Source organism: Herpailurus yagouaroundi, unplaced genomic scaffold (assembly GCF_014898765.1).
Source record: "Herpailurus yagouaroundi ecotype Mexico unplaced genomic scaffold, PumYag 214, whole genome shotgun sequence".
Lineage (NCBI taxonomy): Eukaryota > Metazoa > Chordata > Mammalia > Carnivora > Felidae > Herpailurus > Herpailurus yagouaroundi.
In genome coordinates, this window is record NW_024412445.1 from 1,392,451 (window position 1) to 1,418,569 (window position 26,119).

The 26,119-nt window shown below is 51.9% G+C and overlaps 1 protein-coding gene across 3 annotated transcripts in view; it reads left to right on the plus strand.

Moving 5' to 3' along the window:
- ADCY1 (adenylate cyclase 1) overlaps window positions 1-26,119 on the plus strand; it is a 103,214-nt gene that overhangs the window by 62,090 nt on the left and 15,005 nt on the right. Inside the window, exons 11-16 of one of the 3 annotated variants that reach the window (XR_005784566.1) lie at window positions 5,247-5,336; window positions 5,754-6,010; window positions 6,268-6,394; window positions 23,779-23,895; window positions 24,354-24,500; window positions 24,989-25,106. Coding sequence is in view for 1 of the 3 variants with exons in the window: in XM_040455022.1 (XP_040310956.1) it covers window positions 5,247-5,336; window positions 5,754-6,010; window positions 6,268-6,394; window positions 23,779-23,895; window positions 24,354-24,500; window positions 25,008-25,106 (837 nt within the window). In the remaining 2 variants the exon portion in view is untranslated. Of the gene's footprint in view, window positions 1-5,246; window positions 5,337-5,753; window positions 6,011-6,267; window positions 6,395-21,313; window positions 21,393-23,778; window positions 23,896-24,353; window positions 24,501-24,988; window positions 25,107-26,119 lie in introns of those variants that run through there. The other 2 variants (XM_040455022.1, XR_005784567.1) reach the window with 2 other exon arrangements.

Genomic DNA, 26,119 nt, shown 5'->3' on the forward strand with positions numbered 1-26,119 from the left:
GGCGCTGGGTCCCAGCCCCACGGTGGCCTCCAGGCCTCATCTCCACGCCCCCCATTTCCCTGTCACCCCGCAGCTACGGCGGCAGACCCAGTGTTAGTTTTGCGTGATTGTGGGAAACAGCAACTTTGTGAAAAACTAAATTCGGTTTTATTCACTTAGCTGCGTTGCTATGCATAGGTAACTTCCTTGTTTTTAACTGGGAAAATTATACTTACCTAAACCATGTTTCTGGCTTTTTCATCTTCATAGACGGAGTGACACTTGCACTCCAAGGAAGACAGCTTAGTCACGTGATTGGCTTCTATGGCCTGCTGTGCCCTCCGGGGAGCTGGGAGCCGGTGCGGGTGGACACTTGCTCCTGGCAGAGGCGGCCTCAGGTCTCCAGCCGGACGCATGTGGATTCAGAGTCTGCCAGGCCGTGGGCGGCCCTGTGCTAGTTCTGAGCATTCCCGCCGGGGCATGGCCCAGAGATGGGTAGGGGGGCATAGAGACAGGATCAGAAGGCCAGTTTTCAGAAGAGCAATTTAGCCCTTTGCGTTTGAGCAAACGTCTCTGGGATCAGGTGTTCGTGTGGAGTGCAGGCCTTTGTGCGGGGGCCGTAAGGGACGATACTTTACAAGAGACAAAATCGCCAGCTACGTACAGGTCTCGGGTGACAAAGGGAATTTGCTGCCTCACATACTCAAACGCCCGAGAGAGGAGGGAGGGCCCAGGCTGGTTTTCTCCGGGGACTCCGTTCTGCCACCAAGACCCAGGCTCTGGGCCCTCCTGCCCGTGGGGCCGGCCTTCCTCGGGGCGTGTCGTGGACAGCCGGCTCTGTGCTCACCCAGCAGCACAGGGTTGGGAGGAGGCCTGGCGTCCCCTCAAAACCCGGCAGCCTCCCTCCCAGCTCCCTGGCCTCTGGCAGGCAGAGCCCCTGGGAAGCTGCATGTGCACACGGGGGCGTCCGGTGCCCCTGCCGGGCGGAAGGGATTCAACCTTCTCCCTGGCCGGGTCTCTGCCCCTGGTGGAGCCTGGCACCTGCAGCCAGAGAGCAGAGAAGATGGAAGTAAAGCAGCTGGTGGGCGGGCACACCTTCCCCATCTTACTGCTTGGGGACCCCTGCCCCACCCGGTCCCTGCCCCCACTGCCCGGTCCCCGCTGCTCTCTGCTTCCAGGGTCTCATGTCTGTCCTCTCAGCCCATTGACAGGTGACCACAGCCTCCGAGGGGCGGGGGCAGGGGCGGCGAGCTGGCTCTGCACTCCAGGCACCATGAGGCCACGAAAGGGAAGGTGCCTGTGGGCTTTGTCGGGGGTTCCTTCAGTCCGACTGTCAGCAGGTCCGGCTTGGACGGTTGTGGGACTGTCACCACAGTTCCTAGTAGCCTGTCCCCAGTCTTGCCTGTGGCCGTCCCCACACCAGCCCGGGCACGTGGCGTCCTCCCAGCCCTCCTGCTTCCCTTCTGCCACCTGCTGGCCATACAGACCTGGTGTGGGTGACCTGGGCCCCAGTAGTCTTTGCCGAGTAACGGGTCCGCCCCTGGTAAAGCCAGTCACGGCTGCCACCCGCCACCACAGGATGCCATGTGGTCGAGGGACGCTGCCTCCTCACTGGCCTGGGGCTCGAGGGAGAAAGCGTGGGGACCACTGGTGCCCATCACAAACGTACCAGATACGTATTAGTCTGAACATCTTTTTCTCTCTTTATATAACCAACGGTAAGAGAACTTTGCTATTTTGACAAATGTTTTTAAGGGTCTTGGGACAATCAACAGGATTGGTTTCACATGGTGTTGTCCACAGCCCCGTGGCACACGGCTCTGAGAGAGCTACCACACCGTCGGCACCACAGCCGATGCTTTCCACTGTCTGTAAAGCCTCTGCTTTGGGGTCGCAGGGTCACTGTCAGGCCGGTGGGATACCCCAGCACATAGCCATTGCCACGCTCGTTTCTGGGGAGAGATGGGAGGGTGAGACGTCGTGCATGTCTGTGGGCGGAGTTTCCATGGAAGCATGTGGGCGGGGAAGGCAAATCCACACGCAGAGCAACTCCCCTGGGACAACGGAGGGAGGACAGCGAATCCTGCTGCCGCGGGAGGGGCCCCGGGTGAGGTCGGCAGTGTCACTTGGTCAGTGAGGGGGCTGCCAGCCTCGACACTCATCCCCAGAACCCTCCCCCGTGTCTCCCGTCAGAAGGGCGCCGTGCTGGGGCTCCCCGTTGATCTCTGCGGTGGCCGTAGTCAGGTTGGCCCTCGTGAGCGGAAGTCCGTGTTCCTGGGCGTCTCCTCCATCCCTGCCACGGTGGCCACTGTGTCCGCGAGCCCATAGGGCGATAGCTGGGGTGACTGGGGAGGGAGGCTGACCGGTGTCCACAGAATGGGTGGTCTCACCTGCTTGGTTAGCACACTCCTTGTCTGCCACATCCTGCGCCGACTGGTATTCACGTGGGACACCGGTGTTGCCCGTCCACCGATACGGGTCTTCCCGCATGTGTCTGCCCCACCGGTGACTTCCTGTCAGTGTTCCAGCCATGCCTCTTCCCGGACCATCCAGTCAGACATCGGCCGGGGCCCACGAATCGCCGAATGATCGCACACGTGGCCGTCACTCCCTCCAAGCCAGGTGCCCAGCCGGGCGCAGCCTGACATCCGCGAGCAGCAGTGTCTGCTGTTCCTCTGTCGGCCGACGTACACTACCCGTGAGGCCAAGGGGTAGCTGGAGCGTGGACCGCGGCCTCTGGGCCGCTTCTCTGTGTCATTTACGTGTATCCCACGGCCTGCTGGGCCCCGTCGTGGCCGTGACTCTCCCATGGATGACGGAGCGTTGCTGTGCACGCCCGGCTTCAGGGCCTGGAGGGTCAGCCAGCACCCGGCTCAGGTCCTGCGGCCCCTTGCTGGCCCGTGGCCAAGTGGCGAGTCCCCGCAAGGCCCAGGAGCAGGACGCGGGTGTCTCCAGAGAACGGCTGGACTTTGCTGCGAACCCCGTGCAGAACCCGAGCTGCGGTTCACAGGTCCGGGCGGCCAGCAGCGCCAGGGGTCCGACCCACAGTGAGCTCACGAGCGGAGGGGGCCCGTGAGTCAGCGTTAGCCGTGCTCTTGCCTCTGGTGGGTCTCGAAGTCCGCAGGGTGAGCAGTGGGGGGGGGGGGGGGAGGGGCGGGCGTGGGGGGGGGCGCGGGCCCCCCCCCCGGGGCCGGTCAGGGGGGGCGAGGAGGACGCAGCGGGGTCCTGTGAGTGTGAGCTGGTGGGGACCTGCGTCCCCATTCTCAGGCAGCTGGGGCAGCGACCCTGAAGTAGGGCCCAGGAGAAAGGTGACAAAGAGTGACTAGGTCACACAAAGCCGCAGTGTCGGCCCACATCATGGCCCCGGTGTGGTTTCCTGGCCCGGCGAGGCAGCGTGCCAAGTCCTGTGGCCCCTTGGCGTGGGTTTTGTGGAAAGATGCGATCTCTGCAGTGGCAACGTTGGGGCGGGGTCAGTGCTTGGAGCGGCTGAGCGCCCACTCTGCTGGGGAAGCGTACCGTGGCCGCCCACGGTGTGGACTGTGTCACGGGAGGTCACGTGGTGCCCAGGAGGGCAGGTGACTGAGACCCAGCTGTGGCGGCTTGCTGGTGCTCTCATTTCCACGGAATGGCATGTGGCATGGCGCATAGCTGGTGGGAAACAAAGCTAGAAGTGCCGAATGAGTGGATCCGTGACTCCGTGAATTCCGTCCATAAATAAACCACTGCGTGAGTGGTCACAGCTCGCTGAGCGTGGTATCGGGTCAATAGAGCTCAAAGGCAGGGACCGGACCCAGAGCGTCCACGTGGGTGGCTTGTGTGTCCTAGATAGGAAATGGCCGTGGGAGCCCGCACCTGTTTGGCCATTTGCCACACAAGTGGGTGTGGCGTGCTCAACTGGGTAGCTGCATGTGACTCTGTGTCCCTGAGCCCTGCACAGCTGCCCTTGCTGTGCACTGCACAACCGGGATGCGGCCTCCGTGCACCCCGGACAGGGCTTGCTCAGCCTCAGCCAGCGGCTCTCCCCTCACCGCCTCCCGGAGGGACTTCTGTGCCATTTCTGCCTCTCCCGGGGCTCCAGGGCCAGGCCTCACTCACCGCTGTGCCCCCGGGGCTCCTGACATCCACCGCTGGGAGGAGCCCTCCCGTGCTTGCTGAGTGAATGTGCGAGCTGCGGGTGCCTTGTCCGGCTAGGGGCGACAATCCCGTGGCTGCATCCTCAGTCTTGTGGGGTGACGGGATCAGACCAGGAGGGGGTGGTGGGCTCCAGGGCTGTACCTCTGCTCTCTGAGGTTGGGGGCCCAGCATGTCTGCACGATGCAGCTGGGGCTCAGGGATCCTGACCGGGACCCAGATCTGTAGCTGCCACGGCGCAAGCCCCACAGCCATCTGGTGCCCTGGCCCACAAAACAGGCAAAGCGGCGCTGTCAGCCTGCCCCCAGACCGAGACAACCAGGGTCCTGACCTCCCCGGGAGGACCAGGCACCCCAGCTGCTTGGGGGTCTCGTCAGCATTTTGTGCAGGGTCCCTGCAGGCTTGATTTTAGTTTTTGTTTCGAATTTCGTGAGCCTGAGTATAAAAAGAGGTTCATACTTTTACCCCCGAGGTCATCTGTTGGATATTGCAAAACGTATTAAAATAGACGTAAAATTAACTTCCTAATAACTTAACAAAACTGACATGAAGCCCGTGTGAAGGAAATGATAAAACTTACATGAAGCAGAGAAAAGACGACGCGAGTGCGTGTGAATTCTTGCTATTTCTGAGATGGAGTTAAATGTAATAAAAGTGTGACTAACGGATTCAGTTCATTTCGGTGCCCAAGTCACAGCGTGGGATAAGGCTGGCAGGGGTGCTCTTAAAAAAATTGTTTCTAATATTTATTTTTGAGATGGAGAGAGAGCGCGATCGGGGGAGGGGCAGAGACCGAGGGAGACACCGAATCTGAAACAGACTCCAGGCTCTGAGCTGTAGGCACAGAACCCAATGAGGGACTTGAACCCACAAACTGTGAGATCATGACCTGAGCCCAAGTGGGAAGCTTAACCTGCCAGCTCCCCAGGTCCCCCAGGGGGTGCTCTTTTTAATGCAAAGATACTGGGTTTTGTTCCTTTTAGTTGGGGCAGCTTTTCACCTGGGAGGTGAAGCCTGGAGCACAGCCTAGGAATCTGCCTGGCGGGTGAAGTCCGGCAGCCCCCGGGGCCCTGCGCTCTGCACTGAGACTGTTTCTGTGTTTCGGTTTTTTCACAGTAACCTGTGTTACTGTTCAGTGTTTTCCAGGGTGCCTGACGATTCAGATCCGCACCGTCTTGTGTATCTTCGTCGTGGTCTTAATCTACTCCGTGGCCCAAGGATGTGTGGTGAGCATCTCAACAGGCAGCAGGGCCCGCTGGTCTCCTGGAGGCGTGAGGTGTGGACAGGGGCTGAGGGGGCTGCTGTCCTCTTCACGGTGTGCAGGGGATGGAGGGGCAGGGCAGGAGTAACGGGGGAGGGGGAGGCAGGGACAGGAGCACCGAGATGGGGCTGGCCGCCTGGGGAGGAGGAGGGCGGGGGTCTCCTGCCCCCTGGCCCTGTGCACCTTGCACTGAGGAGCCTTGAAGGCCGAGCAGGAGGGGGTGCTGCAGAGCCTGCTGGTGGCTCCTGGGGGCGTGGGTCGGAGTATCGGGGTGGGGGGAGCCTGGGCAGGAGGGCCTCCATGGGGCTGGCGGGCTGGGGAGGAGGGAGGGCTGGTCTGGAGCAAGTGCCTCCCGCCATCCTTGTCCCTCCGTCCCCTCCAGGTGGGCTGCCTGCCCTGGTCCTGGAGCTCCACCCCCAACGGGTCCCTGGTGGTCCTGACACCCAGCGGCCGCAACGCCGTGCTGCCTGCCGCGCCCTGTGAGTCGGCGCCCCACGCCCTGCTCTGCGGCCTTGTGGGTACCCTCCCGCTGGCTGTCTTCCTGCGGGTGTCCTCCCTGCCCAAAATGATCCTGCTCTTTGTGCTCACGACGTCCTACATCCTGGTCCTGGAGCTCAGCGGCTACACCAGGGCCCCCGGGTAGGTGCGCGGCTCCCTCCGGAGCACAGCCGGGCGGGCATTGCCCGTTCTGGTTTGCGGATCAGGAAGCAGATCGCCTTGGTGGCTTCTCCACGTGTCCGTCTGGGCCCCAATTCCAGCAAGGCCTTGGCTTTCCCGGAGGGAGCGGCTCTAGCCAGGGTCAGTGCTCTGCACGGCTGAGAGTCGTGTCTGGGGACACGTGCGGACAGCTCTCAGATTCTGCGCACCGATGGAGTTTCCTTCCTGGTCTTCCACAGGGGCGGCATGGCATCGGGGCGCAGTTTCGAGCCGATCATGGCCATCCTGCTGTTTTCCTGCACCCTGGCCCTGCACGCCCGTCAGGTGGACGTCAAGCTGCGGCTGGACTACCTCTGGGCAGCACAGGCAGGCCGAGCTCTCTCTGCTTCCGGGAGGGTGGGGTGTGGCACAGGGAGGGCACTCAGGGGCTCCTGCCAGGCGCCAGCTTGGTGTGCGGGTGGGGGAGGCAGTGCCGGCAAGCTGGGCACAGTCTGATGAGCCCTGTCTAATGACCGAGAGTTCGGCGGTGTTTCGGGCAGTGAGTTCCCCATCCCCAAAGGCATTCCAGCAAGTGGGGCTGTGGTGCAGAGTGGCTCAGCCTTCGCTGCGCTGCATGTGACAACAAGTCTCTTCAGGTCATGGGAGACTCCAGAAAACGCTGACTCTTGCACGGTCCCCCCACGATTTAGTGGGTCTACAGGAGGGGGGCAGGAGTCTACACTGTTAACACGTCTCCTGGGAAAGAGGCTTGAAGGGGGCCGAGGAGAGCGGTCCATGGGCCCTGAGTCCCAGGCAGGTGGTATGCCCTGTGCACCTGCCGTGTGACCCACTCACAGGTGCACTTTTGGGTCCAGCCCAGGATGTATGGCTGGTGTGCCCTGACCCCCTTGTCACCTGCTGTGTCCCCAGCCTTTGGAAGGGGAGGCCATCTGGCTTTCTGGGCCAGCCCGTCCAGGTTCACACTCCGTCTGTACAGCCTGCAAACTTCTGGGCCCCGGGCCAGTTGCTTCCCCATCGACGGATGGGCAGGGGGTGTGCACGGAACGGAGACCACCGCATGTTAGCTGCCACGTGTCATCTCACTCGATGTTTGGGGAAGCAGCTCTTTATTGGCCGGGGCTCTGGCTTGCATTTGGTCTTTGCGGCAGCCCTGTCCAGGAGGTGGGATGGGCACAGCTGTGAGGGCCACCTGTGTGCAGGCCCAGGCTGGACGTGGCTGAGCCGGGATGGCCAGGGCTCTGCGGTGTCCAAGGTGGTGGGAGCCTCCATATACCAAGAGCCCAGCCCGGGGCCGGGGCACAGGGATGGCCAGTGTCTGACCCTAGAGAGGTGACACCCAGGGGATTGGGGTGACGAAGGCTGTCTGGGTCCCTCAGGCCAATGGTTCAAACGTGAGTTTCTCTGGAGACCAGTGCAGACACACCCGGAAGTGATGTTCACTGGCTGTCAGGGCACTCTGGGGCCCCATCCAGGTGACACCTAGAATTTTCCCTGCCAGTGCGGAATACAGCAATTGTAGCTTCCTACCCGCTCGAGCTTGGCGGCCAGCCTGGTGCACAGTAGGTGCTCGGTGTGGCCGAGTGCCCTTCAGACACCGCATTGTGATCTGTCGGGACACTCCACCTGCAGGCAAAGGACAGAGGCAAGGGGCCGGCCTGCTGGCTTTTTTCTGGTTTAATTCACCTGGGAAGATGGATTCCGGCCGCACAGATTCCCGCCAGGACATCCGGGCCGGTTGTCTGTTCAAGTTCAGGGAGGACGATTCTGTGGCTTTGGGTAAACAGAAGAGGAAAGACGCGTGAGTGTGTGCGTATCCGTGTGTTCTGTGCACATATCTGCGTGCGTGTATATATGTACGTGCATAGGTGTGCCGGGCAGAGAACGTGGCTTATTTATTCTTTTTTTACGTGACAACCTTCCTGAGACAGAATCCACACTCAACAGTTTGTGTAAAGCACGCAGCTCGGTGTCCTTCAGTGTATTCAGAGCTGTGTAGCCATCACCTCAATGTTAGAACATTTCATGTCCCCCAAAAGAACCCCGTGCCCATCAGTGGTCACCACCCCCAACCCTGAGTGGCCACTACTCTCCTTCCTGTCCCCATGGATTTGCCCATCTGGGTCATTCTCCATCCGGTGTGCTGGGTTTGCTCCTGCTCCGGGGACGCCCCCGATTCTGAGGGTCCCACCGCCCAGCACTGCCCTCTCTCCACACCTGGACTCTGGGCAGGTGGAGGCCACGGAGATCCTGAGCCCCTCGTTTCCTTCCCCATGGGGATGGGACGCCGGGGTTGGGCTGCGTGGACAGGGTAGGCCCCGAGTCCTGCTGCAGATAGGGGAACACACCCAATGCTGGTTCTGCCCCTTGAGGGACTTGGGCTGTGCCACCGCCGTCCTGCATGAGGGCCCGACCACGGCTCCACTCGTGTGAAGTCAGGGGGGTTGCAGACCTTGGATTGTCTGACAGATGGGTGGGTTTGGGGCAGCCCCAGCATGGCCCAGTTCCTGGGACACCACCCTGGAGAGCATCCACCCCAGGGCAGGCCGCCAGACAAGACTCACGCCCTTCGGCCAAGGGACACAGCCAGCCCTCAGTGAACATGCCGGGAGGGACCCAGGCCTCCCCGCTCCTGCTGGCGCTCCACACGGGCCAATTCTGCTGGAGCAGGTGGCTCGGGGGCCTGTTGGCAGTGTCCTGTGGGAGGTCCTGAGTCAGAGCAGATGCCGAGAGGACACCTGTGTACAGGGCTCCCAGAAGGAGATCTGACTGCTGCTGTTTGCCAGAGCCTCGCCAGCTAGCGGAGAACAGCGTCTTCAGTGGGCTGTGCCGAGGGCCACCGAGCTGGTTGTCCAGGGCGAACAGGCCGGCCGGTCCCTAGATGTGTCCTCCCCGCCATCAGCTGGCCCCCGTGATCTCAGATCTTTTAGTTGTGAATAGCTGCTCAGAGCGTGAGAAAGACAGACTCCTGTGGAGCCGGAGAGCCGGCCCGGCCTGGAGGGGCACAGACCTGGGCTCCCAGCCCGCGCACTTGCTAGGTGCCTGCTCTGTGGCCAGGCGCTCACAGAGCAAGGTTGAGGCCGCATTTTCTCCCCTCTGGCTTCCCACGTGCTTTCCTTGGCTGTAGTGTCCCTTTAAGTGTCGGTCAGCCTCATGGTTGACCCTGCCCTGGGGTTCCCCACCGATAGTACCCCTGTGCCACTGCCGGCCCCCACTTCTGAGTGAGCCTTCCATTGAGTTCAGTGCAAGAGAGACCCTCCCTGTGTCATGAGGAAGGGTTGCCTTCAGGGAACACACTGACACATTTTTCCAAAGATGTGTGACAAGAAATGTCACCTAAGTTTCCCGTAAAGCCAGCAAAACAAGGAAGTTTCCAGACTTTGCCCGATTACCCCCTGGGTAGGTACGTCTGTCATGTACACATCACAGTCACATCACAAACTATTGTGAAACGGCCGGGCCGGAGCCTGGGGGTTAATTATCTACTGACACCAGGCTGGTCACATAAACCCACCTAACCTGGGGCTGTCACAATGCTTTGTTTCCAGTGTGGTTCCTTCCTTTGTGCTCAGTAGATAATCATGATGCCGATGGTAGAGCAACATTCTCTGCCAGTGAATGCTTAATCCTGGAGCGGGATTCCCACCAGTACTGGCGCCATTTTGTCCACTCTCAGACGGAAGATGGCCCAGGCATGGGCTTGGGTGTGATGTAGTTATGGTTACATGTATTGTTGGGATTCACTTTGCTAAAATTTGGTAAGAGTATCAGTGTTCATGAGTGACGTTGTTCTGTAGTTCTCTAGGCCAAGAGGGCTTTGATGTCAGAGTAAAGCAGTCCTCACAAGGTGGGGGGTTCCTTCCTTTTCAGGTTTCTGGAAGAGTTTGTAGAATTGGTGTTGTTTCTTCCTCCAATGTTTGAGGAAGTGAAGCCCTCTGGGCGTGGGTGTGTGAGAGTGTGTGTGTGTGTGTGTGTGTGTGTGTGTGTGTGTGTATTTAGAGTGGGAACATTTTAACTCAACTCAATTTCCCGAACGATGGAGGGCCATCAGCTTTCCATTTCTTTCTGAGGTAGCTTCGGACACATATGTCGTTCCCTGAACGCTGTCCAGTCTGCTGACACAAACTTGTTCATACCCTTCCCTTCTTCCTCCTTTAACGTTTTATTTTATTTTAGTTTTTGGGGCACAGAGAGAGACAGAGCATGAGCAGGGGAGGGACAGAGAAATGGGAGACACAGAATCCCAAGCAGGTTCCACACTTAGCACAGAGCCCGATGCGGGGTTCGAACCCACAAACCATGAGATCATGACTTGAGCTGAAGTCGGGCGCTCAACCGACTGAGCCACCCAGGCACCCGTCCCTTATTTCCCTTTAATATTTGTAGGATTTGTAGTGACGTCCCATTTCTCCTCCTGATGTACGATTGTGTAGATACTTTTTTTGATCAGTGTGACTAGAAGTTTATACATTTTATTGATCTCAGGAAATAGCTTCTGGTTTTATTGATTTTTCTCTGTTTCCTATTTCACTTAAATTCCACTCTGATCTTTATTTTTTTTCTGATGACTTTGGGTTTAGAGTACTTGTATTTGATAGTTTCTCAAGATGATTTGTATCTTCTCTGATTCAGGGATTTTGTTCTAAAATTTCCTCCAAGTGCTGCTTTAGTTCCATAAATATTGATATTATATGTGGCTTCATTTTCATTTGGTTCAAAGAACTCTTTTCTTTTCTTTTCTTTTCTTTTCTTTTCTTTTCTTTTCTTTTCTTTCTTTGTTTTGTTGGGTTCTTCTTTGGACCAAATGTTATGAAGATTATATTTTTGTTGAATAATCTCAAAGACCTTTCTGTTATGGACTTCTGCTTAGTTATGCCGTAGTCAGAGAGTATGGCTCAAATGCCTTGAATCCTTTTAAATTTCTTGAGAATTGCTGTATCGTTCCTGCTGCATCCTGTCTCTGTTGGATGGTGTATTTTATAAATGTCAGTGAGGTCAAGTTGGCCAGGAGTGTTCTTAGGTCTCCTGTGCCCTTATGGACTTTCTTCCCATTCTACCAAGTTTTGAGAGAATGATATTGAAGTCTCCAACTATACCTGTGGACAGAATTTTGTGCAGTTCTCTCAATTTTTGCTTCCTGTATTTTGGCGATCTCTTACTAGGTGCATCAGTGTTTAGGATTATGTCCTCTTGGTAAGCTGAAACCCTTGTACCCCTTATCACTATGGAAACAACCTCTTTTCCCAGGTAATGTACTTGGCTCTGAAGTCTACTTTATGCAATATTATATAGGTAATCCAGCTCCCGTTATGTATTTTTTTCTATCATCTTACTTTTAATCTATTTGTTTTTAACTTAAAGTGGATTTCTTACAAGCGACATACAGTTGGACCTTGTCGACTTATCCAATTTATAAATCTCTGCCTTTTTAATTGAGCTGTTCAGACCATTTACAATTATGTGATTACTGATGCAGTTAGATTTTAATCTTTTGCTGTCTCCTATTTGTCTGATCTGGTCATCTGTTCTTTGTTTTCTTTTTCCTCTTTTTCTGCCTATTTTAAGTTAGTTAAATATTTTTATTATTCTACTAAAATATAAAATAATCTTTATTATTCCATTAATAATTATTGATTCTCTTATTCATGATAGTAATTATTATAATTTATTTCTCTTTCTTCCTCCCTTCCTCTATTTTTTTTAGCTGTAATTCTTTGTTGTATTATTTATTTTTGTTTTTATTTTATTAACTTTTTTTTTAATGTTTATTTTTGAGAGAGAGAGAGAGAGGCAGAATGTGTCGGGGGGAGGGGCAGAGAGAGAGGGAGACACAGAATCTGAAGCAGGCTCCAGGCTCTGAGCTGTCAACACAGAGCCTGACATGGGGCTTGAACCCACAAACCACAAGATCATGACATGAGCCAAAGTCGGATGCTTAACCAACAGCCACCCAGGCACTCCTTATTTATTTTTGTTTTTACGTTTTTACTTAAATTCCAATTAACATACAGTGTAATATTAGTTTTAGGAGTAGAGTTTAGTGTTTCATCACTTACACATAGCACTCAGTGCTCATCATAATAAGTGCCCTCCTTAATGCCCATCACCCATTTAACCCATCCCCCACCCACCTCCCCTTCAGCAACTCTCAGTGTGTTCTCTGTTGTTAAGAGTCTGGTTTTTGGCTTGCCTCTCTCTTTTTTACCCCCTATGTTCATCTGTTTTGTTTCTTAAATTCCACATGAGTGAAATCATATGGTATTTGTCTTTCTCTGACTGACTTGTTTCTCTTAGCAAAACACACCCTCGCTCCATCCACGTCATTGCAAATGGCATAAGTTCATTCTTTAAAAAAAAATTTTTTTTAATGTTTGTTTATTTTTGAGAGGGAGAGAACATGAGAGGGGGAGAAAGGGGCAGAGAGAAAGGGAGACACAGAATCCTAAGCAGGCTCTAGGCCCTGAGCTGTCAGCACAGAGTCCGATGCAGGGCTTGAACTCACATGACCTGAGGTGAAGGCAGATACTTAATAGACTGAGCCACTAAGGCACCCCAAAACTTCATTCTTTTTGATGGCTGAGTAATATTCCATTCCATCTATATACCACATCTTCTTTATCTATCAGTCAGTGGACATTTGCGCTCCTTCCATAATCTGGCTATTGTTGATAATGCTGCTGTAAACATTGCGATGCATGTATCCCTTCAAATATGTATTTTTTTAATGTTTCCTTATTTATTTTTGAGAAAGAGAGGTAGAGACCAATCAGGGGAGGAGCAGAGAGAGAGAGAGAGAGAGAGAGAGAGAGACAGAATTCTGAGCAGTCTTCGCACTGTTGGCACAGAGCCCAATGTGGGGCTCAGTTCCACAAACGATGAGATCATGACCTGAGCTGAAACCAAGAGTTGGACACTTAACCAACTGAGCCACTCTGGTGCCCCGTTCACATCTTTATTTTTGTGTCCTTTGGGTGAATATCTAGTAGTACAGTTGCTGGATTGTATGGTAGTAGTTCTATTTTTAAACTTTTGAGGAACTTCCATACTGTTGTCTAAAGTGGGGGCACCAGTCAGCATTCGCACCAGCAGTGCAAGAGGGTTCCCCTTTCTCTGCATCCTCACCAATATCTGTTGTTTCCCGTGTTATCAATTGGAGCTATTATGACAGGTGAGAGGTGGTATTGCACCATGGTTTTGATTTGTATTTCCCTGGTGATGAGTGATTTTGAACATCTTCTCATGTGTCTGTTGGCCATTTGGATGTCTTCTCTGGAGAAATGTCTATTCACGTCTTCTGCCCATTTCTTAACTGGATCATTTGGTTTTGGAGTTGGATTAGTTCTTCATAGATTTTGGATACTAACACTTTATCGGATATGTCATTTGCAAATATCTTCTTCCATTAAGTAGGTTGCTTTTAGTTTTGTTGGTTGTTTCCTTCATTGTGAGACTCTTGATGAAGTCCCAATAGTTCATTTTTGGTTTTGATGTCCTTGCCTCCAGAGCCGTGTTCTAGTAAGTTGTTCCAGCTAGTGTCAGAGAGGTTACTGCCTTTGTTCCCCTCCAGGATTTTGATGGTTTCCTATCTCACATTTAGGTCTTGAATCCATTTTGAATTTCTTTTTGGGTATGGCATAACAGAGTCGTCCAGTTTCATTCTTTTGCATGATGCTGTCCAGTGTTCCCAACACCATTTGTCTTTTTTCCATTGGATATTCTTTCTTGCTTTGTTGAAGATTAGTTGACCACATAGTTGCAGGTCCATTTCTGGGTTTTCTGTTCTGTTCCGTTGATCCATGTGTCTGTCTCTTTTTGTGCCAGGACCATACTGTTCTGATCACTACAGGCTTTGTAATGTAACCTAAGTCTGCAATTGTGATGCCTCCAGCTTTGCTTTTCTTTTTCAGCATTTCTTTGGCTATCAGGGGCCTTTCTGGTCCCATATACATTTTAGAATTATTTTAGCTCTGCAAAAAATGCTGGTGGTATTTCAAATAGGGATTGCAGGGCAATATGTGGATTGCTGTGGGTAGTGTTGACATTGTAACAATATTTGGTCTTCCAATCTGTGAGCGTGGAATGTCTTTCAATTTCTTTGCATTATTTTCAATTTCTTTCATAAGTGTTCTATAGTTTTCAGAATACAGATCTTTTACCTCTTTGGTTAGGTTTATTCCTAGGTATATTATGGTTTTTAGTGCAGTCGTAAATGGGATTGATTCCTTGATATCTCCTGCTGCTTCATTATTGGTATATAGAATTGTAACATATATGTACATTGATTTTATATCCCGTGACTTTAACGAATTTATGTATTCTAGCAATTTTTTGGTGCGGTCTTTAGGGTTTTCTCCATAGCACATTGTATCATCTGCTTATAGTGAAAGTTTGACTTCTGTTTTGCTGATTTGGATGCCTTTTGTTTCTTTTTTGTTGTCTGATTGCCGAGGCTAGGACTTCCAGCACTATGTTAAATAACAATGGTCAGAATGGACATCCCTGTCTTTGTTCCTGACCATAGAGGAAAAGCTCTGTTTTTCCCCATTGAGGATGATATTTAGCTATGAGTTTTTTTGTAAATTGTCTTCATGATGTTTGAAGTATGCTCCTTCTATCCCTACTTTTGTTGAGTTTTTTTTTCCCTCCAGTTTATTTATTTACTTTGAGAGGGTGGGGTGGGGAGAAAGTGAGCAGAGGAGGGGCAGGGAGAAAGGGAGGGAGAGACTCCCAAGCAGACTCCTCACTGAGTTTGACGTGGGGCTTGAACTCATGGGTCGTGGGATCGTGACCTGAGGCGAAACCAAGAGTTGGACACTTAACCCGACTGAGCCACCCAGGTGCACCGCTGTTGATGTTTTTTTTTTTTTTTTTTTTTTTTTTTAATCAAGAATGGATACTATATTTTGTGAAATACTTTTGCTGCATCTATCGAGAGATCATAGGTTCTTATCCTTTTATTTTGTTAATGTGGCATATCATGCTGATTGGTTTGCAAATACTGAACCACACTTGTAACCCAGGAATAAATCCACTTGATCGTGGTGAATGATTTTTTTCATGTATTGTTGGGTTCAGTTGGCTAGTATCTTGTTGAGAATTTTTGCATCCACATTCATCAGGGATATTGGCCCGTAATTCTCCTTTTTAGTCCAATCTTTGTCTGGTTTTAGAGTCAAGTTAACACTGGCTTCGTAGAATGAGTTTGGAAGTTTTCCTTCCATTTCTATTTTTTTGGAACAGTTTGAGAATAGGTATTAACCTATAATGTCTGGTAGAATTCCCCTGGGAAGCCATCTGGCCCTGGACTTGTGTTTGTTGGGAGAATTTTGACTAATGACTCAACTTCTTTGCAGGTTATCAATCTTTTCAGATTTTCTGTTTCTTCCTGTTTCAGTTTTTGTAGTTTATATGTTTCTAGGAATGCATTCATTTCTTCCGGATTGCCCAAATTGTTGGTATATAATTGCTCATAATATTCTTTTATAATTGTTTGTATTTCTGTGGTGTTGGTTGTGACCTCTTATCTCTCTTTTGTGATTTTATTTATTTGGGTCCTCTCTCTTTCTCTCTTTTCTTTTTGAGAAGTCTGGCTTGGAGTTTATGCATTTTATTAATTCTTTCAAAGAACCAGCTCCTGGTTTCATCTATTCTACTGGTTTTGGTTTGTTTGTTTCCATATCATTTATTTCTGCTCTAATATGTATTATTTCCCTTCTTCTGCTGGCTTTAGGCTTTATTCGCTGCTCCTTTTCTAGCTCCTTTAGGTGTAAGGTTAGGTTGTATACTTGAGACTTCTCTTGCTTCTTGAGTTTAGAGCTGTATTGGCAATATACTTCCCTCTTAGGACAGCCTTTGCTACGTCCCAAAGACTCTGGACCATAGTGTTTTCATTTTCACTTGTTTCCATATATTTGTTTTATTTCTTATTTTCCTGGTTTAGCCATGCTTCCTTTAGTTAGCATGTTCTTTAACCTCTACGTATTTGTGGTCTTTCCAATTTTTTTCTTGTGGTTGACTTCACGTTTCGTGGTGTGGTCAGAAAATATGCATAGAATGATCTCAGTCTTCTTGTACTTGTTGAGGCCTGATCTGCGACCTAGAATGTGATCTATTCTGAGAATGTGTGTGTGCACTTGAGAAGAATGGTATTCTGCTGCTTTAGGATGGCATGTTGAATATATCTGTTAAGTCCATCTGGTCCAGTATGTCATTCAAAGCCATTGTTTCTTTGTGGATTTTCTGCTTAGATGATCTGTCCATTGTTGTAAGCAGGGTGTTAAAGTCTCCCAGTACTATTGTGTTATTATCATTTAGTTCTTTTGTGTTTGTTATTATTTGATTTACACATCTGTTTTCCGCCAAATTGGGGGCATAAATATTTACAATCATTAGATCTTCTTGGATAGACCCCATTATTATGAAATAGTGCCCTTTTTCATCGTTGTTACAGTCTTTGGTTTAAAATCTAGTTTGCCTGATATAAATATGACTGCTTGGCTTTCTTTGACTTCATGATAGATGGTTCTCCATGCTCTCACGTTCAATCTGGAGGTGTCTTTGTGTCTAAAATGAGTCTCTTGTAAGCAGCATATGGATGGGTCTTGTTTTTGGGTTTTTTTTTTTTTTATCCATTCTGATACCCTGTGTCTTTTCATTGGAGCATTTAGTCCATTTACATTCAGAGTATTATTGACAGATATGACTTTAGTGCCATTTTATTACTTGTTTTGTCGTCATTTCTGGAGATTTTTCTGTTTCCTTTCTAGTCTTTGTTGATTTTGGTCTCTCCCACTCAAAGGGCCCCCTTTAATATTTCTTGCAGGGCTGATTTAGTGGTCACCAACTCCTTTAGTTTTTGTTTATCTGGGAAACTCTTGATTTCTCCTTCTATTCTGAATGACAGGCTTGCTGGATAGAGTATTCTTGGTGGCATAGTTTTGCCATTCAGCACAACTGAATATATTGTGACACTCCCTTCTGGCCTCACAAGTTTCTGTGGAGAGATTTGCAGCTGGCCTTATGGGTCTTCCCTTGTAAGTTAGGGACTTGTTTTGTCTCGCTGCTCTTAGGAGTTTTTCTTTATCACTATACTTTGCAAATGTACCTACGATATGTCTTGGTGTTGGCCTGCTTTTACTGATTTTGATGGGAAGTCTCTGTGCCTCCTGGATTTGGATGTCTGTTTCCTTACCCAGACTGGGGAAGTTTTCAGCTATAATTTGCTCAAATAAACCTTCTGCCCCCGTTCCCCCCTCGCTTCTTCTGGGACTCCTATCTTACGAATGTTATTAAGCTTTAAGGAGTTGCTGAGCTCCTCAAGTCTGCATTCATGATCTAATATTTTTCTTTCCCTCTTCTTCTCAGCTTTATTATTTCCCATAATTTTGTCTCCTGTATCACTTATTTGTGTCTCTGCTTCTTCCGCCTTTGTTGTCGTTACAGCCAGTCAGTTTTGCTGATTGCGTTTTTCATTTTGGCCTGATTGGTTTTGAACTTTTATCTCTGCAGTAGGGATGTCCGTGGTGTCTTCTATCCTCCTCTCAAGCCCAGCTAGGATTCTCAGGATTATTAATTTAAATTCTGGCTCAGGCATATGACTTACATCTGTGCCTAGACCCCTGGCCGTGACCTTTCCTTGTTCTTTAGGATGAATTCCTCCATCTTAGAAGCTCGTCTAGGTCTGTGCCTTCTTCTGTGGCTGCGGAAATCCTGTCATATTTCCTGCTCCCGAGAGCGGTGGCTTTATTAAGAAGGGGTTACATACTGTCCAGGGCCTGGTGCATGGGAAAGTGTCTGTGGTCTGGGCTGTGTGCTCTCTGTTGCTGTGTTTTGGCCACTGTCTCCCTGAGCTCAGCCCTCTGCAGAGTTAGTGCTTGCCTGCCATGGGCAGTGCTTGGACCTTGACCACAGTGTGATGAGTTTGAACTAGGTGTGTTCTGATCTGCTTGTTAAAAGAGGCTAGGTCCTATGTCTATTAGAGCTGAAGCTTTGCAGCCCTCTGTGGTCAGTAAACTTGGTGCATGTGGGGGTTTGTGCTGGTCTTTGGGGGGAGGGGCCCGCTGCTCCGGTTCTCGGCACACTTGCCCTAGAAAAAAGCAGCACCTGCGGGGTGCAGGGGGGCAGGACTTGGCGTAAGCAATTTAGGCTGCCACTGTTGGCTCTGTGCCGTTTCTTGAAGTTGGTTTATGCTGAGGGGTGGGGGAGAGAAATGGTGCCAGCCCCCTCGCTCGTCCTTGAAGAGGGGAGTTTGCACCTGCTGCTGTCCAGGAAGCCCTCCCAGAAGAGCGGACAATCTCCTATCACGTGTCTGTGTCTGGGCCATTTGCCCACCCGACAGCGCAGTGCATCTTGGGCTCTATCCCTGGAAGGCCAGCTGAATTTTAAAACTCCAAACCTTGTGTGGTGCAGACCTGCTCCAGTCCTCTGGGGTAGGGTCTCACCGCACTGGGACTGATGCGTGTTTGTCCCAGGAGGGCCATCGCAGCAAGGCGCAAGAGCTCGGAGTTTGGAGTAAAGCACAACAGAAAGCCGATGTCCAGGGGAGCTGCCCTCAGCAGGTGTCTCTGCCCCTGTGCTGATGAACAGGGCAGCTCAGTGGTGCCCGCTGGCTCTTTTGTCCCCAGAGAGGCAATGCCACCTCTCCCAGGTGTGCCCTAAGAAGGGGGAACCATCTGTCCCAGCGTGTCCCAGGGCATCCTCAGATCACACTGTCTGCTGCCAGGCTTCTGCCCTGCTTCTCCACGAGCACACTCAGGGCTCCACAGCCGCCACGCCATGGACCCCTAAAACCCCAGTCTTTGAGCCCCGCTGGTTGTAAAAACCCATGATAGATAGTTAGCCTGTCTTGTTTTCCCCATCCATGGCTTTGGGGAAGTATTTTCCTTGTGTGATCCCCTGTGGCTTTCTCTCTCTTTCGCCTGTCTCTGTGACCTCTTTCTCCCTCTCCTCTGCAACACCCATGATCCTTTTCTCCCCTAACCACGTCTCTGCACCTCCTACCTTCCACGATGTGGCCTCTCCTCGCCCTCCAGTTGTGCCGTTTGTTCTGATCGTCCTCAGAGCGATTTATTGGGTGTTCAGAGTGATTTGAGATCTATCTGGCTGTGTTTGAGGGATGAGGTGAGCCCAGTGTCCTTTCCCTGCTCTGCCGTCTTAGCTCCTCCCCTGCTGTATTGTTTCAGTGGGTACTGACCATCGTCTGTCTTCAGCTGAGGATATTCCACCTTGCAGAAGCGTATGTTTCTTCCTCCCATGCTAGGTTTTTGCTGTTGACATCATAGATTTTATGTGTACGTGTATTATGAACTCCAACGTATATTTTTCCATCATAAACGTTTCATTATATTTAAAGCCGTCTTATGAGAAGAAATAGTATTTTTTAATTTTTTATTTAAATGTTTATTTTTGAGAGAGAGAGACAGAGCATGAGCAGGGGAGGGGCAGAGAGAGGGAGACAGAATCCAAAGCAGGCTCCAGGCTCCGAGCTATCAGCACAGAGCCCGACGCGGGGCTTGAACTCGTGAACTGTGAGATCATGACCCGAGCCAAAGTTGGACGCTCAACTGACTGAGCCATCCAGGCGCCCCTAGAAGTGATAGTATTTTTAGTACCCACATAGTTATGATTTCTGGTGCTTTTCATTCTTCTGTGAAGGTCCAAGTTTCTATCTGGTATCTGCCTAGTTTCCTGAGGGACCACTTTTAACATTTCTTGCAGGTCTGATGACAATTCATTCTTTCAAATCTTGTGTGTCTGACAAGGTCTTTCTTTTGCCTTCGTGATTGAACGATACGTGTGCCAGGGATAGGACTGTAGGTTGATGATGCTTTTTCCCTTTCACACTTTAAAGGCATTCTCTACTCAGTCGGTTAAGTGTCCAACTTCAGCTCAGGTCATGATCTTGTGGTTCGTGAGTCCGAGCCCCGCGTCAGGCTGTGTGCTGACAGCTCAGAGCCCGAACCCAGCTTTGGATTCCATGTGTGTGTGTCTCTCTCTCTATGCCCCTCGCTGGCTCGTGCGCGTGCTCTCTCTCTCTCTCTCTCTCTCTCTCACAAAAATAAACATTAAAAAAAGTTTTTAAAGGTGTTCCCTGGCTCTTGTCTGGGGTCGTTTCCAGCAATTTCCTGCCATCTTTATGTGTGTAACATGTCTTTATATCTGGTGGCTTTTAAGATCTGCCCTTTATCCCTGGTTTTAAGTGGCTTGATTGTGATGCACGCTGATATCGTTTTTCATTCTTTTTGGCTTGAGGTTTGTGGAGCATCTTGGATCTGTGGGTTTATAAGTTTCCATTAAATTTTGGAAAATTTCATCCATTATTTTTCTGATGTTTTTCTGTCACTCTCTCTCTGTCAGGGGCCCTGACTCCGCATACATCAGGCCTCCGGAAATTGTCCCACACCTCACTCACGCTCTGTGCGCGCTCTGTTTGAGCCCCGCGTCAGGCTCTGTGCTGACAGCTCTGAGCCTGGAGCTGCTTCAGAGTCTGTGTCTCCCTCTCTGCCCCTCCCCTGCTCACGCTCTGTCTCTCTCAAAAATAAATAAACATTAAAAAAAATTAAGGAAAAAAAGAACAAAAAGAGGAAGATTCCAGCCTCTTTTACCAGACTGTTGTGCTGGGACATTAGCCTTCTGCCCTTGGTTCCCCTGGTTGTCGGCACTTGGGGCTTGGATGGAACCCCCACCGCCAGCTCTCCCGGGCACCCAGCTGGTGGAGAACAGAGGTGGGACCTGCTCAGCCTCCATGATCCCGTGAGCCACATCCTGGTCACAAATCTCTTTTGACGTCTGCACGTGCCCTGTTGGTTCTTGTCTCCTGAGGACCCTTGTGCAGCATCAGCAGCTCTGTTCACAGGGTTCTGGAAATGAAAACAAGCACTTTCCCACTGTTTGAAGAACGAGCTGGCCATGAGCACCTGCCTCCAGCCAGATATCACCTCCAGGAGGAGGCAGGGACATCACTTCCCAGGAAGAGTGTGACTGGCTGTTCATTTTGAGCGAGCACAGCCTTGATTGCGGGCGCTGGGAGGGTCTGCGGGGCTGGTTGGTTGGACAAAAAGTCTTTGCAGCACTTTGTGGGAGTCACGGTAACTGTCACGGCACACACAGCCCACCGGTCACCAGCGTCAGCCGATCTGGGACTTGCCAGGTTATGTTGTTCTGGTTTCTTCTGTTTATGGAGAGACGGTGCTCCCAGCCTGTCGGCCCTTCTCAGAGCCACGTGCCTGTTGGTAGTTGCACCCTGGGGAGTAATTTCCGAGATGCCAGCTCCTGCGTTCTGTCCCTTAGGGTCCAAGGTCAGATTTTGACGTGTGAGAAGGGAAATGCCTTTGGAAACAAGTGCTCCCATGGAGGGAACAGCTTGACGGTGGGTGTGGATGTGTCTCCCGTGTGTTGACAGGAATGGCATGTGTCACCCACACCCGCTTCTTCCTACCATTACTTACAGTTTCCTGGCCGGAAGGGGATTTCAGTGGGTTTTCATCTAATTTGTTGTAAACATAACAACACAACTTCCTCCGCTTAGTTTGTAAGAAGATGGAAATTTCCCCATTGCATTTAATGTAAACCTTCGCACCTGGGGATGGATTGAAAAACAGACAATGATTTAGTTTTTATTAAAAAATTTTTTTTAATGTTTATTTTTTGTAAGAGAGACAGAGCACGAGTGGGGCAGGGGCAGAGAGAGAGGGAGACACAGAATTCGAAGCAGGTTCCAGGCTCTGAGCTGTCAGCACAGAGCCCGACACGGGGCTTGACCCCACGAACCGTGAGATCATGACCTGAGCTAAAGTTGGATGCTTAACCGACTGAGCCACCCAGGCGCCCCTCAGACAATGATTTTTTTTTAAAGAGAGCTACTCTGATGGGCTGTAAATCTCCATGAATTGTTAAGTCCGTTGAAATAAACTGAACGTAAGTCCAAAGCTTTTGCTCACAAGGTGATAAGCCAAGATTCTTTATTTTACAAAGTTAAAGTGTATGTAGTTACATTGCTTTTCTAAAGGTATCATTAACACAAACAGTGTTTCAGGGACAGCAAAATTTTTAGGGCCAGAGTAAAACTGTTATCGTAAAACTACTGTTTACTTCCTTTTTATCTCCTCCTGCAAAAAGCTTTCTTTTGTGGCTGTCAGTGCACACGTGTCACGGGTAATGAGTTGCGTGTGTCCTAGCGGACGTTCCTGGCTTGCTTCTGACGCTCCCCTTGCTCTGATGGCCGCGGCCTCCCCCCTGCAGAGGCTGGCTCCTCTCCTAGCTTGCTTCTGGGCTCCCTCTGCTGTGCCCCCTGCCGCCTGACTGCCCGCTGTGAGGGGGAAGTGAACCTGTCCCGTCTCCAGGCTCCTGGATAACAGACGGCCCGGGTTGTTTCCCCAGCGCACCCCCCAGAGGAGGCCCGGGGCCCTCGGCCCGCCGCGCCGTCCCCTGCGCTCCAGGCGTCCCCCGCGCTCCGGGCGTCCCCCTGTCCCGCTGCCGCAGCTCTGCCTCTGGGAGCCCCCACTTTTCACTTTAATTGGTAAACGTTTTACTGAGTTTCCTGGAATGGACAGTCCAGGTTGAGTAGATAGCACACATTCCCCTAACCGTCGACGAGGAGCGCGGTCCCTAAAATTGAGTATTTTACATCCATTTTACGATGAGGAAGCCGGAGCGTGTCACCTGATCATGCAGTGGGGACTGGGGAGTGGTGCCCAGGACCCCCAGCTTTGAAGGCCAGGCCGCAGGCTGCCAGCGGGGCCTCACTGTGCCACTGTCACTATCCCCAGAGTCCATGGGGCTGATGCACCCTAGAAATGTTCCCCGAGCCACTCCTCTCCCAGGTCGGGCTGGATCCAGGATGAGTGGCCAGCGGCCACCTGGTGGCTCTGGTCCCTGAAGGCCGGTGTGGCTGCCACAGGCTGCTGGGCGGGGTTGCTGCCATGGGCTTCATTAGTCTGTGCGTGGCCCTGGCGCTAAGAGGTCCCCCACCCCCCGCCCAGCAGCAGACCCCATTGGGGCCCCGCTGGGCTTCACCCCTGCTCCAGGGAGTCTGCACGTGCTGGATCTGTCCCCCGCCCCAGGTCCCCCACCTAGGTGCCGCACCCCAGGTCCCCCACATGTCTCATGGTCTGGACCCCAGAAGGTGGCTGGGCGTGTACTCTGGAAATGGGGTGAAGGCCCTACTGAAAGTTTGAATCTCCCCATTTCCCCTTTGAAAGTTCCAGCTGATCAGCACTGGGGACTTAACCCAGAAATTCGTGGTTCCTCTGGGCCCCAGTGACATTGATGTAACCGCTCTGCCCAGTGGGGGTGGAGAGGAGCCTGTGTAGACCATCGATCGGTGCCCTTGGAGTTTACTTTGGGTGGTTAGAGAGACCCAGGCATTTTAGGAAAGGGATCCATGGCATTTGTGCGCAGTGGCAAGACAGGTATCATTCAGGGCCATTGGGACAGGGACAGAACAGACAGGCGGGGGCTTATCACCAAGGCAGAGGCAGGGAATCATCGGACAGAAAATCCCAAAGGGGAAATGTTGGGGCTGAGGGGTCCGGTTGAACTGACCTGGCAGGGTTCTGGCGGAAGGTAGGACAGGACATCAGACATCACGCAGGGTTGAGGGGCTGAGGGTCCCCCTCCTAGGTCAAGGGCGGGGGTGTGGCTGGACTGATGGTCCTGAGGAGAGTAGCTGCGCCTGGCTGGGAGGGGTCTGGGGGAGCCTACGTGGGGTGTGGGGGAAGGAAGTGCTCAGTGGGTGACGCAGGGTCTGTCCCCAGGCAGAGGAGGAGAGAGATGACATGGAGAGGGTGAAGTTGGACAACAAGAGGATTCTCTTCAACCTCCTGCCGGCCCACGTGGCTCAGCACTTCCTCATGTCCAACCCCCGCAACATGGTGAGCCTGCTTCCTGCCCCCCCCACCCCGCCTGCTCAGGCCGGGGTCCCACCCGGAGTGACCCTCCCATCATGTCTCTGCTTAAAATCAAAAAGCACCGAGGCTGGGTGGGTCCCCTCTGCCCACGCCCAGGCCACAGGTGGGGCTGGGCCCTGGAAAGCCCCTGGGATTGGTCCTGGGAGGGAGCATAGCAGCCTCCACCCTGCCTGGAGGGAGGGTGGGCTTCAGGAACCCACCACCCGGCAGAGCAGGGCTCACAACTGTCAACTCAATAATAGGCTTGGCCAGCGCCTTAGACCCCGAAGGCTGAAGGCGGGGCCAGCTTGACCGGCTTTGGCTAGAGAGCATCCAGGGTTCCAGGGCTGTTTTCCTGTCCCCCACCACCCACTCCCCTGGCCCCGCGTGCTACCCCTGGCGCCATGGCTGGGCGCCATGGCTGATCTGAACTTTGCCCCCAGGACCTGTACTACCAGTCCTACTCACAGGTGGGTGTCATGTTTGCTTCCATCCCCAACTTCGACGACTTCTACATCGAGCTGGATGGCAACAACATGGGGGTGGAGTGTCTGCGTCTCCTGAACGAGATCATCGCAGACTTCGACGAGGTGAGGGCCGCCGGCCGCTGTGGAGCTGCGTCTGCACTGTGCCCGCCATGTGGCGCGCTCCCTGCACATGGAACCGGGAGGAGGCTCATACATTCTGTCCCCCCGGGGGGTCCAGGCAGACCCTGACCCTGGAGGAGGGCCCTTCGCCACCTGTGGGCACTGAGTTCCCGTGGCAGGTGCTGACGCCTGTCCCCTACCTAGTAAATGGGGTGTTCAGGCTGACGACCCTGGGGTCTGCACCTGCCCCGCTCCCTGCCCTGGGGTGTCTCCTCCAGGTGACCTTGAGGTCACCACTGCAAGACGCCTGCGCTCTGTGCGGTCCCTCCTGGGCTCCTCTTTCCCACGCCCTTGCCAGAGCCCCTCAGATTGCCCCAGACCTTGTCTGGTGCCTGCGACAGACAAGACACACTGCTTCTCAGCACTTGCTCCCCCTGCCCTGTGCTTGCTGTCAAAGTGGCTTCTCTAAGATGTTATGTAACGTTGAACAGTTTTGTGTTTTAAACAAAGCTCATGGACAAAGACTTTTACAAGGACTTGGAGAAGATCAAGACCATCGGGAGCACCTACATGGCCGCTGTGGGGCTGGCGCCCACCACTGGGACCAAGGTGAGTGCCGCTCGGGGACTGGGTCCCAGTTCTGCCCCAGACTGCTCCGGAACTCTGGGCAGGCTCTGCACTGAGCCCCAGTCTGCCTGATAAGTGGGTCAGAGCAGCGGCCCGTGGGCTGTCCATCCAGTGGCCAGCTGTCTCCAGACACACTCCCCCATAGAACATCGGCACCAAGGCCAGTCACAGGGGTTCCTCCAGCCCTGCTCCGCCCCACTGGCCCCCTCCCCACCAGCCCTTTTCCCTCCCCACCAGCCCTGCTCCCTCCCCACCAGCTGCACCCCAGTCCTGCCAGCCGGGCACTGTGGAGTGTTCCCCTTTCCCAGTGCAGAGCTGTGAATAATGTCTTCAGGTTGCCTCTAAAAAAATAGGCAGGAAAAGAGAGGAAGTTGTCAAAAAAAATGCAATGAATGCAAAACAGTTATAAATATGGGAGATACTAATTCATAATAATCCATTGATTATTATGTCAGTAATCATTTTGAATGTGAGTGGAAATATGCCAGTTAAAGGAGACTGACAGAGTGGCCAAGAGCATAAGATCCAGATATATGCTTTATTTATTTGTTTTTAAATGTTTATTTATTTTAGAGAGCACGAGTGGGGGAGGGACAGAGAGAGAAGGGGACAGAGGATCTGAAGTGGCCGCACTGACAGCAGAGAGCCCCGTGAAGGTCTTGAACTCACAAACCTTGAGATCATGACCTGAGCCAAAGTCGGACGCTCAACCATCTGAGCCACTCAGGTGCCCCAAGAAACACACTTTAAAGACACAGATAACTTAAAAATAAAGGATGTAGAAAGATATACCCTTTTAGCACTAATAAGACAAAATTCAAGTAGTGATCTAATTTCAGACAAAGCAAACTTCAGATCAAGGAAATTATGAGACAGAAATAAAGAGGGAGACTGCAAAATGATAAAGGAGTCAATTCTCTAGGAAACCATAACAATCTTTAACATGTATATATCTAACAACAGTGTGTCAAAATACGTAAGGCAAAAACAGAATC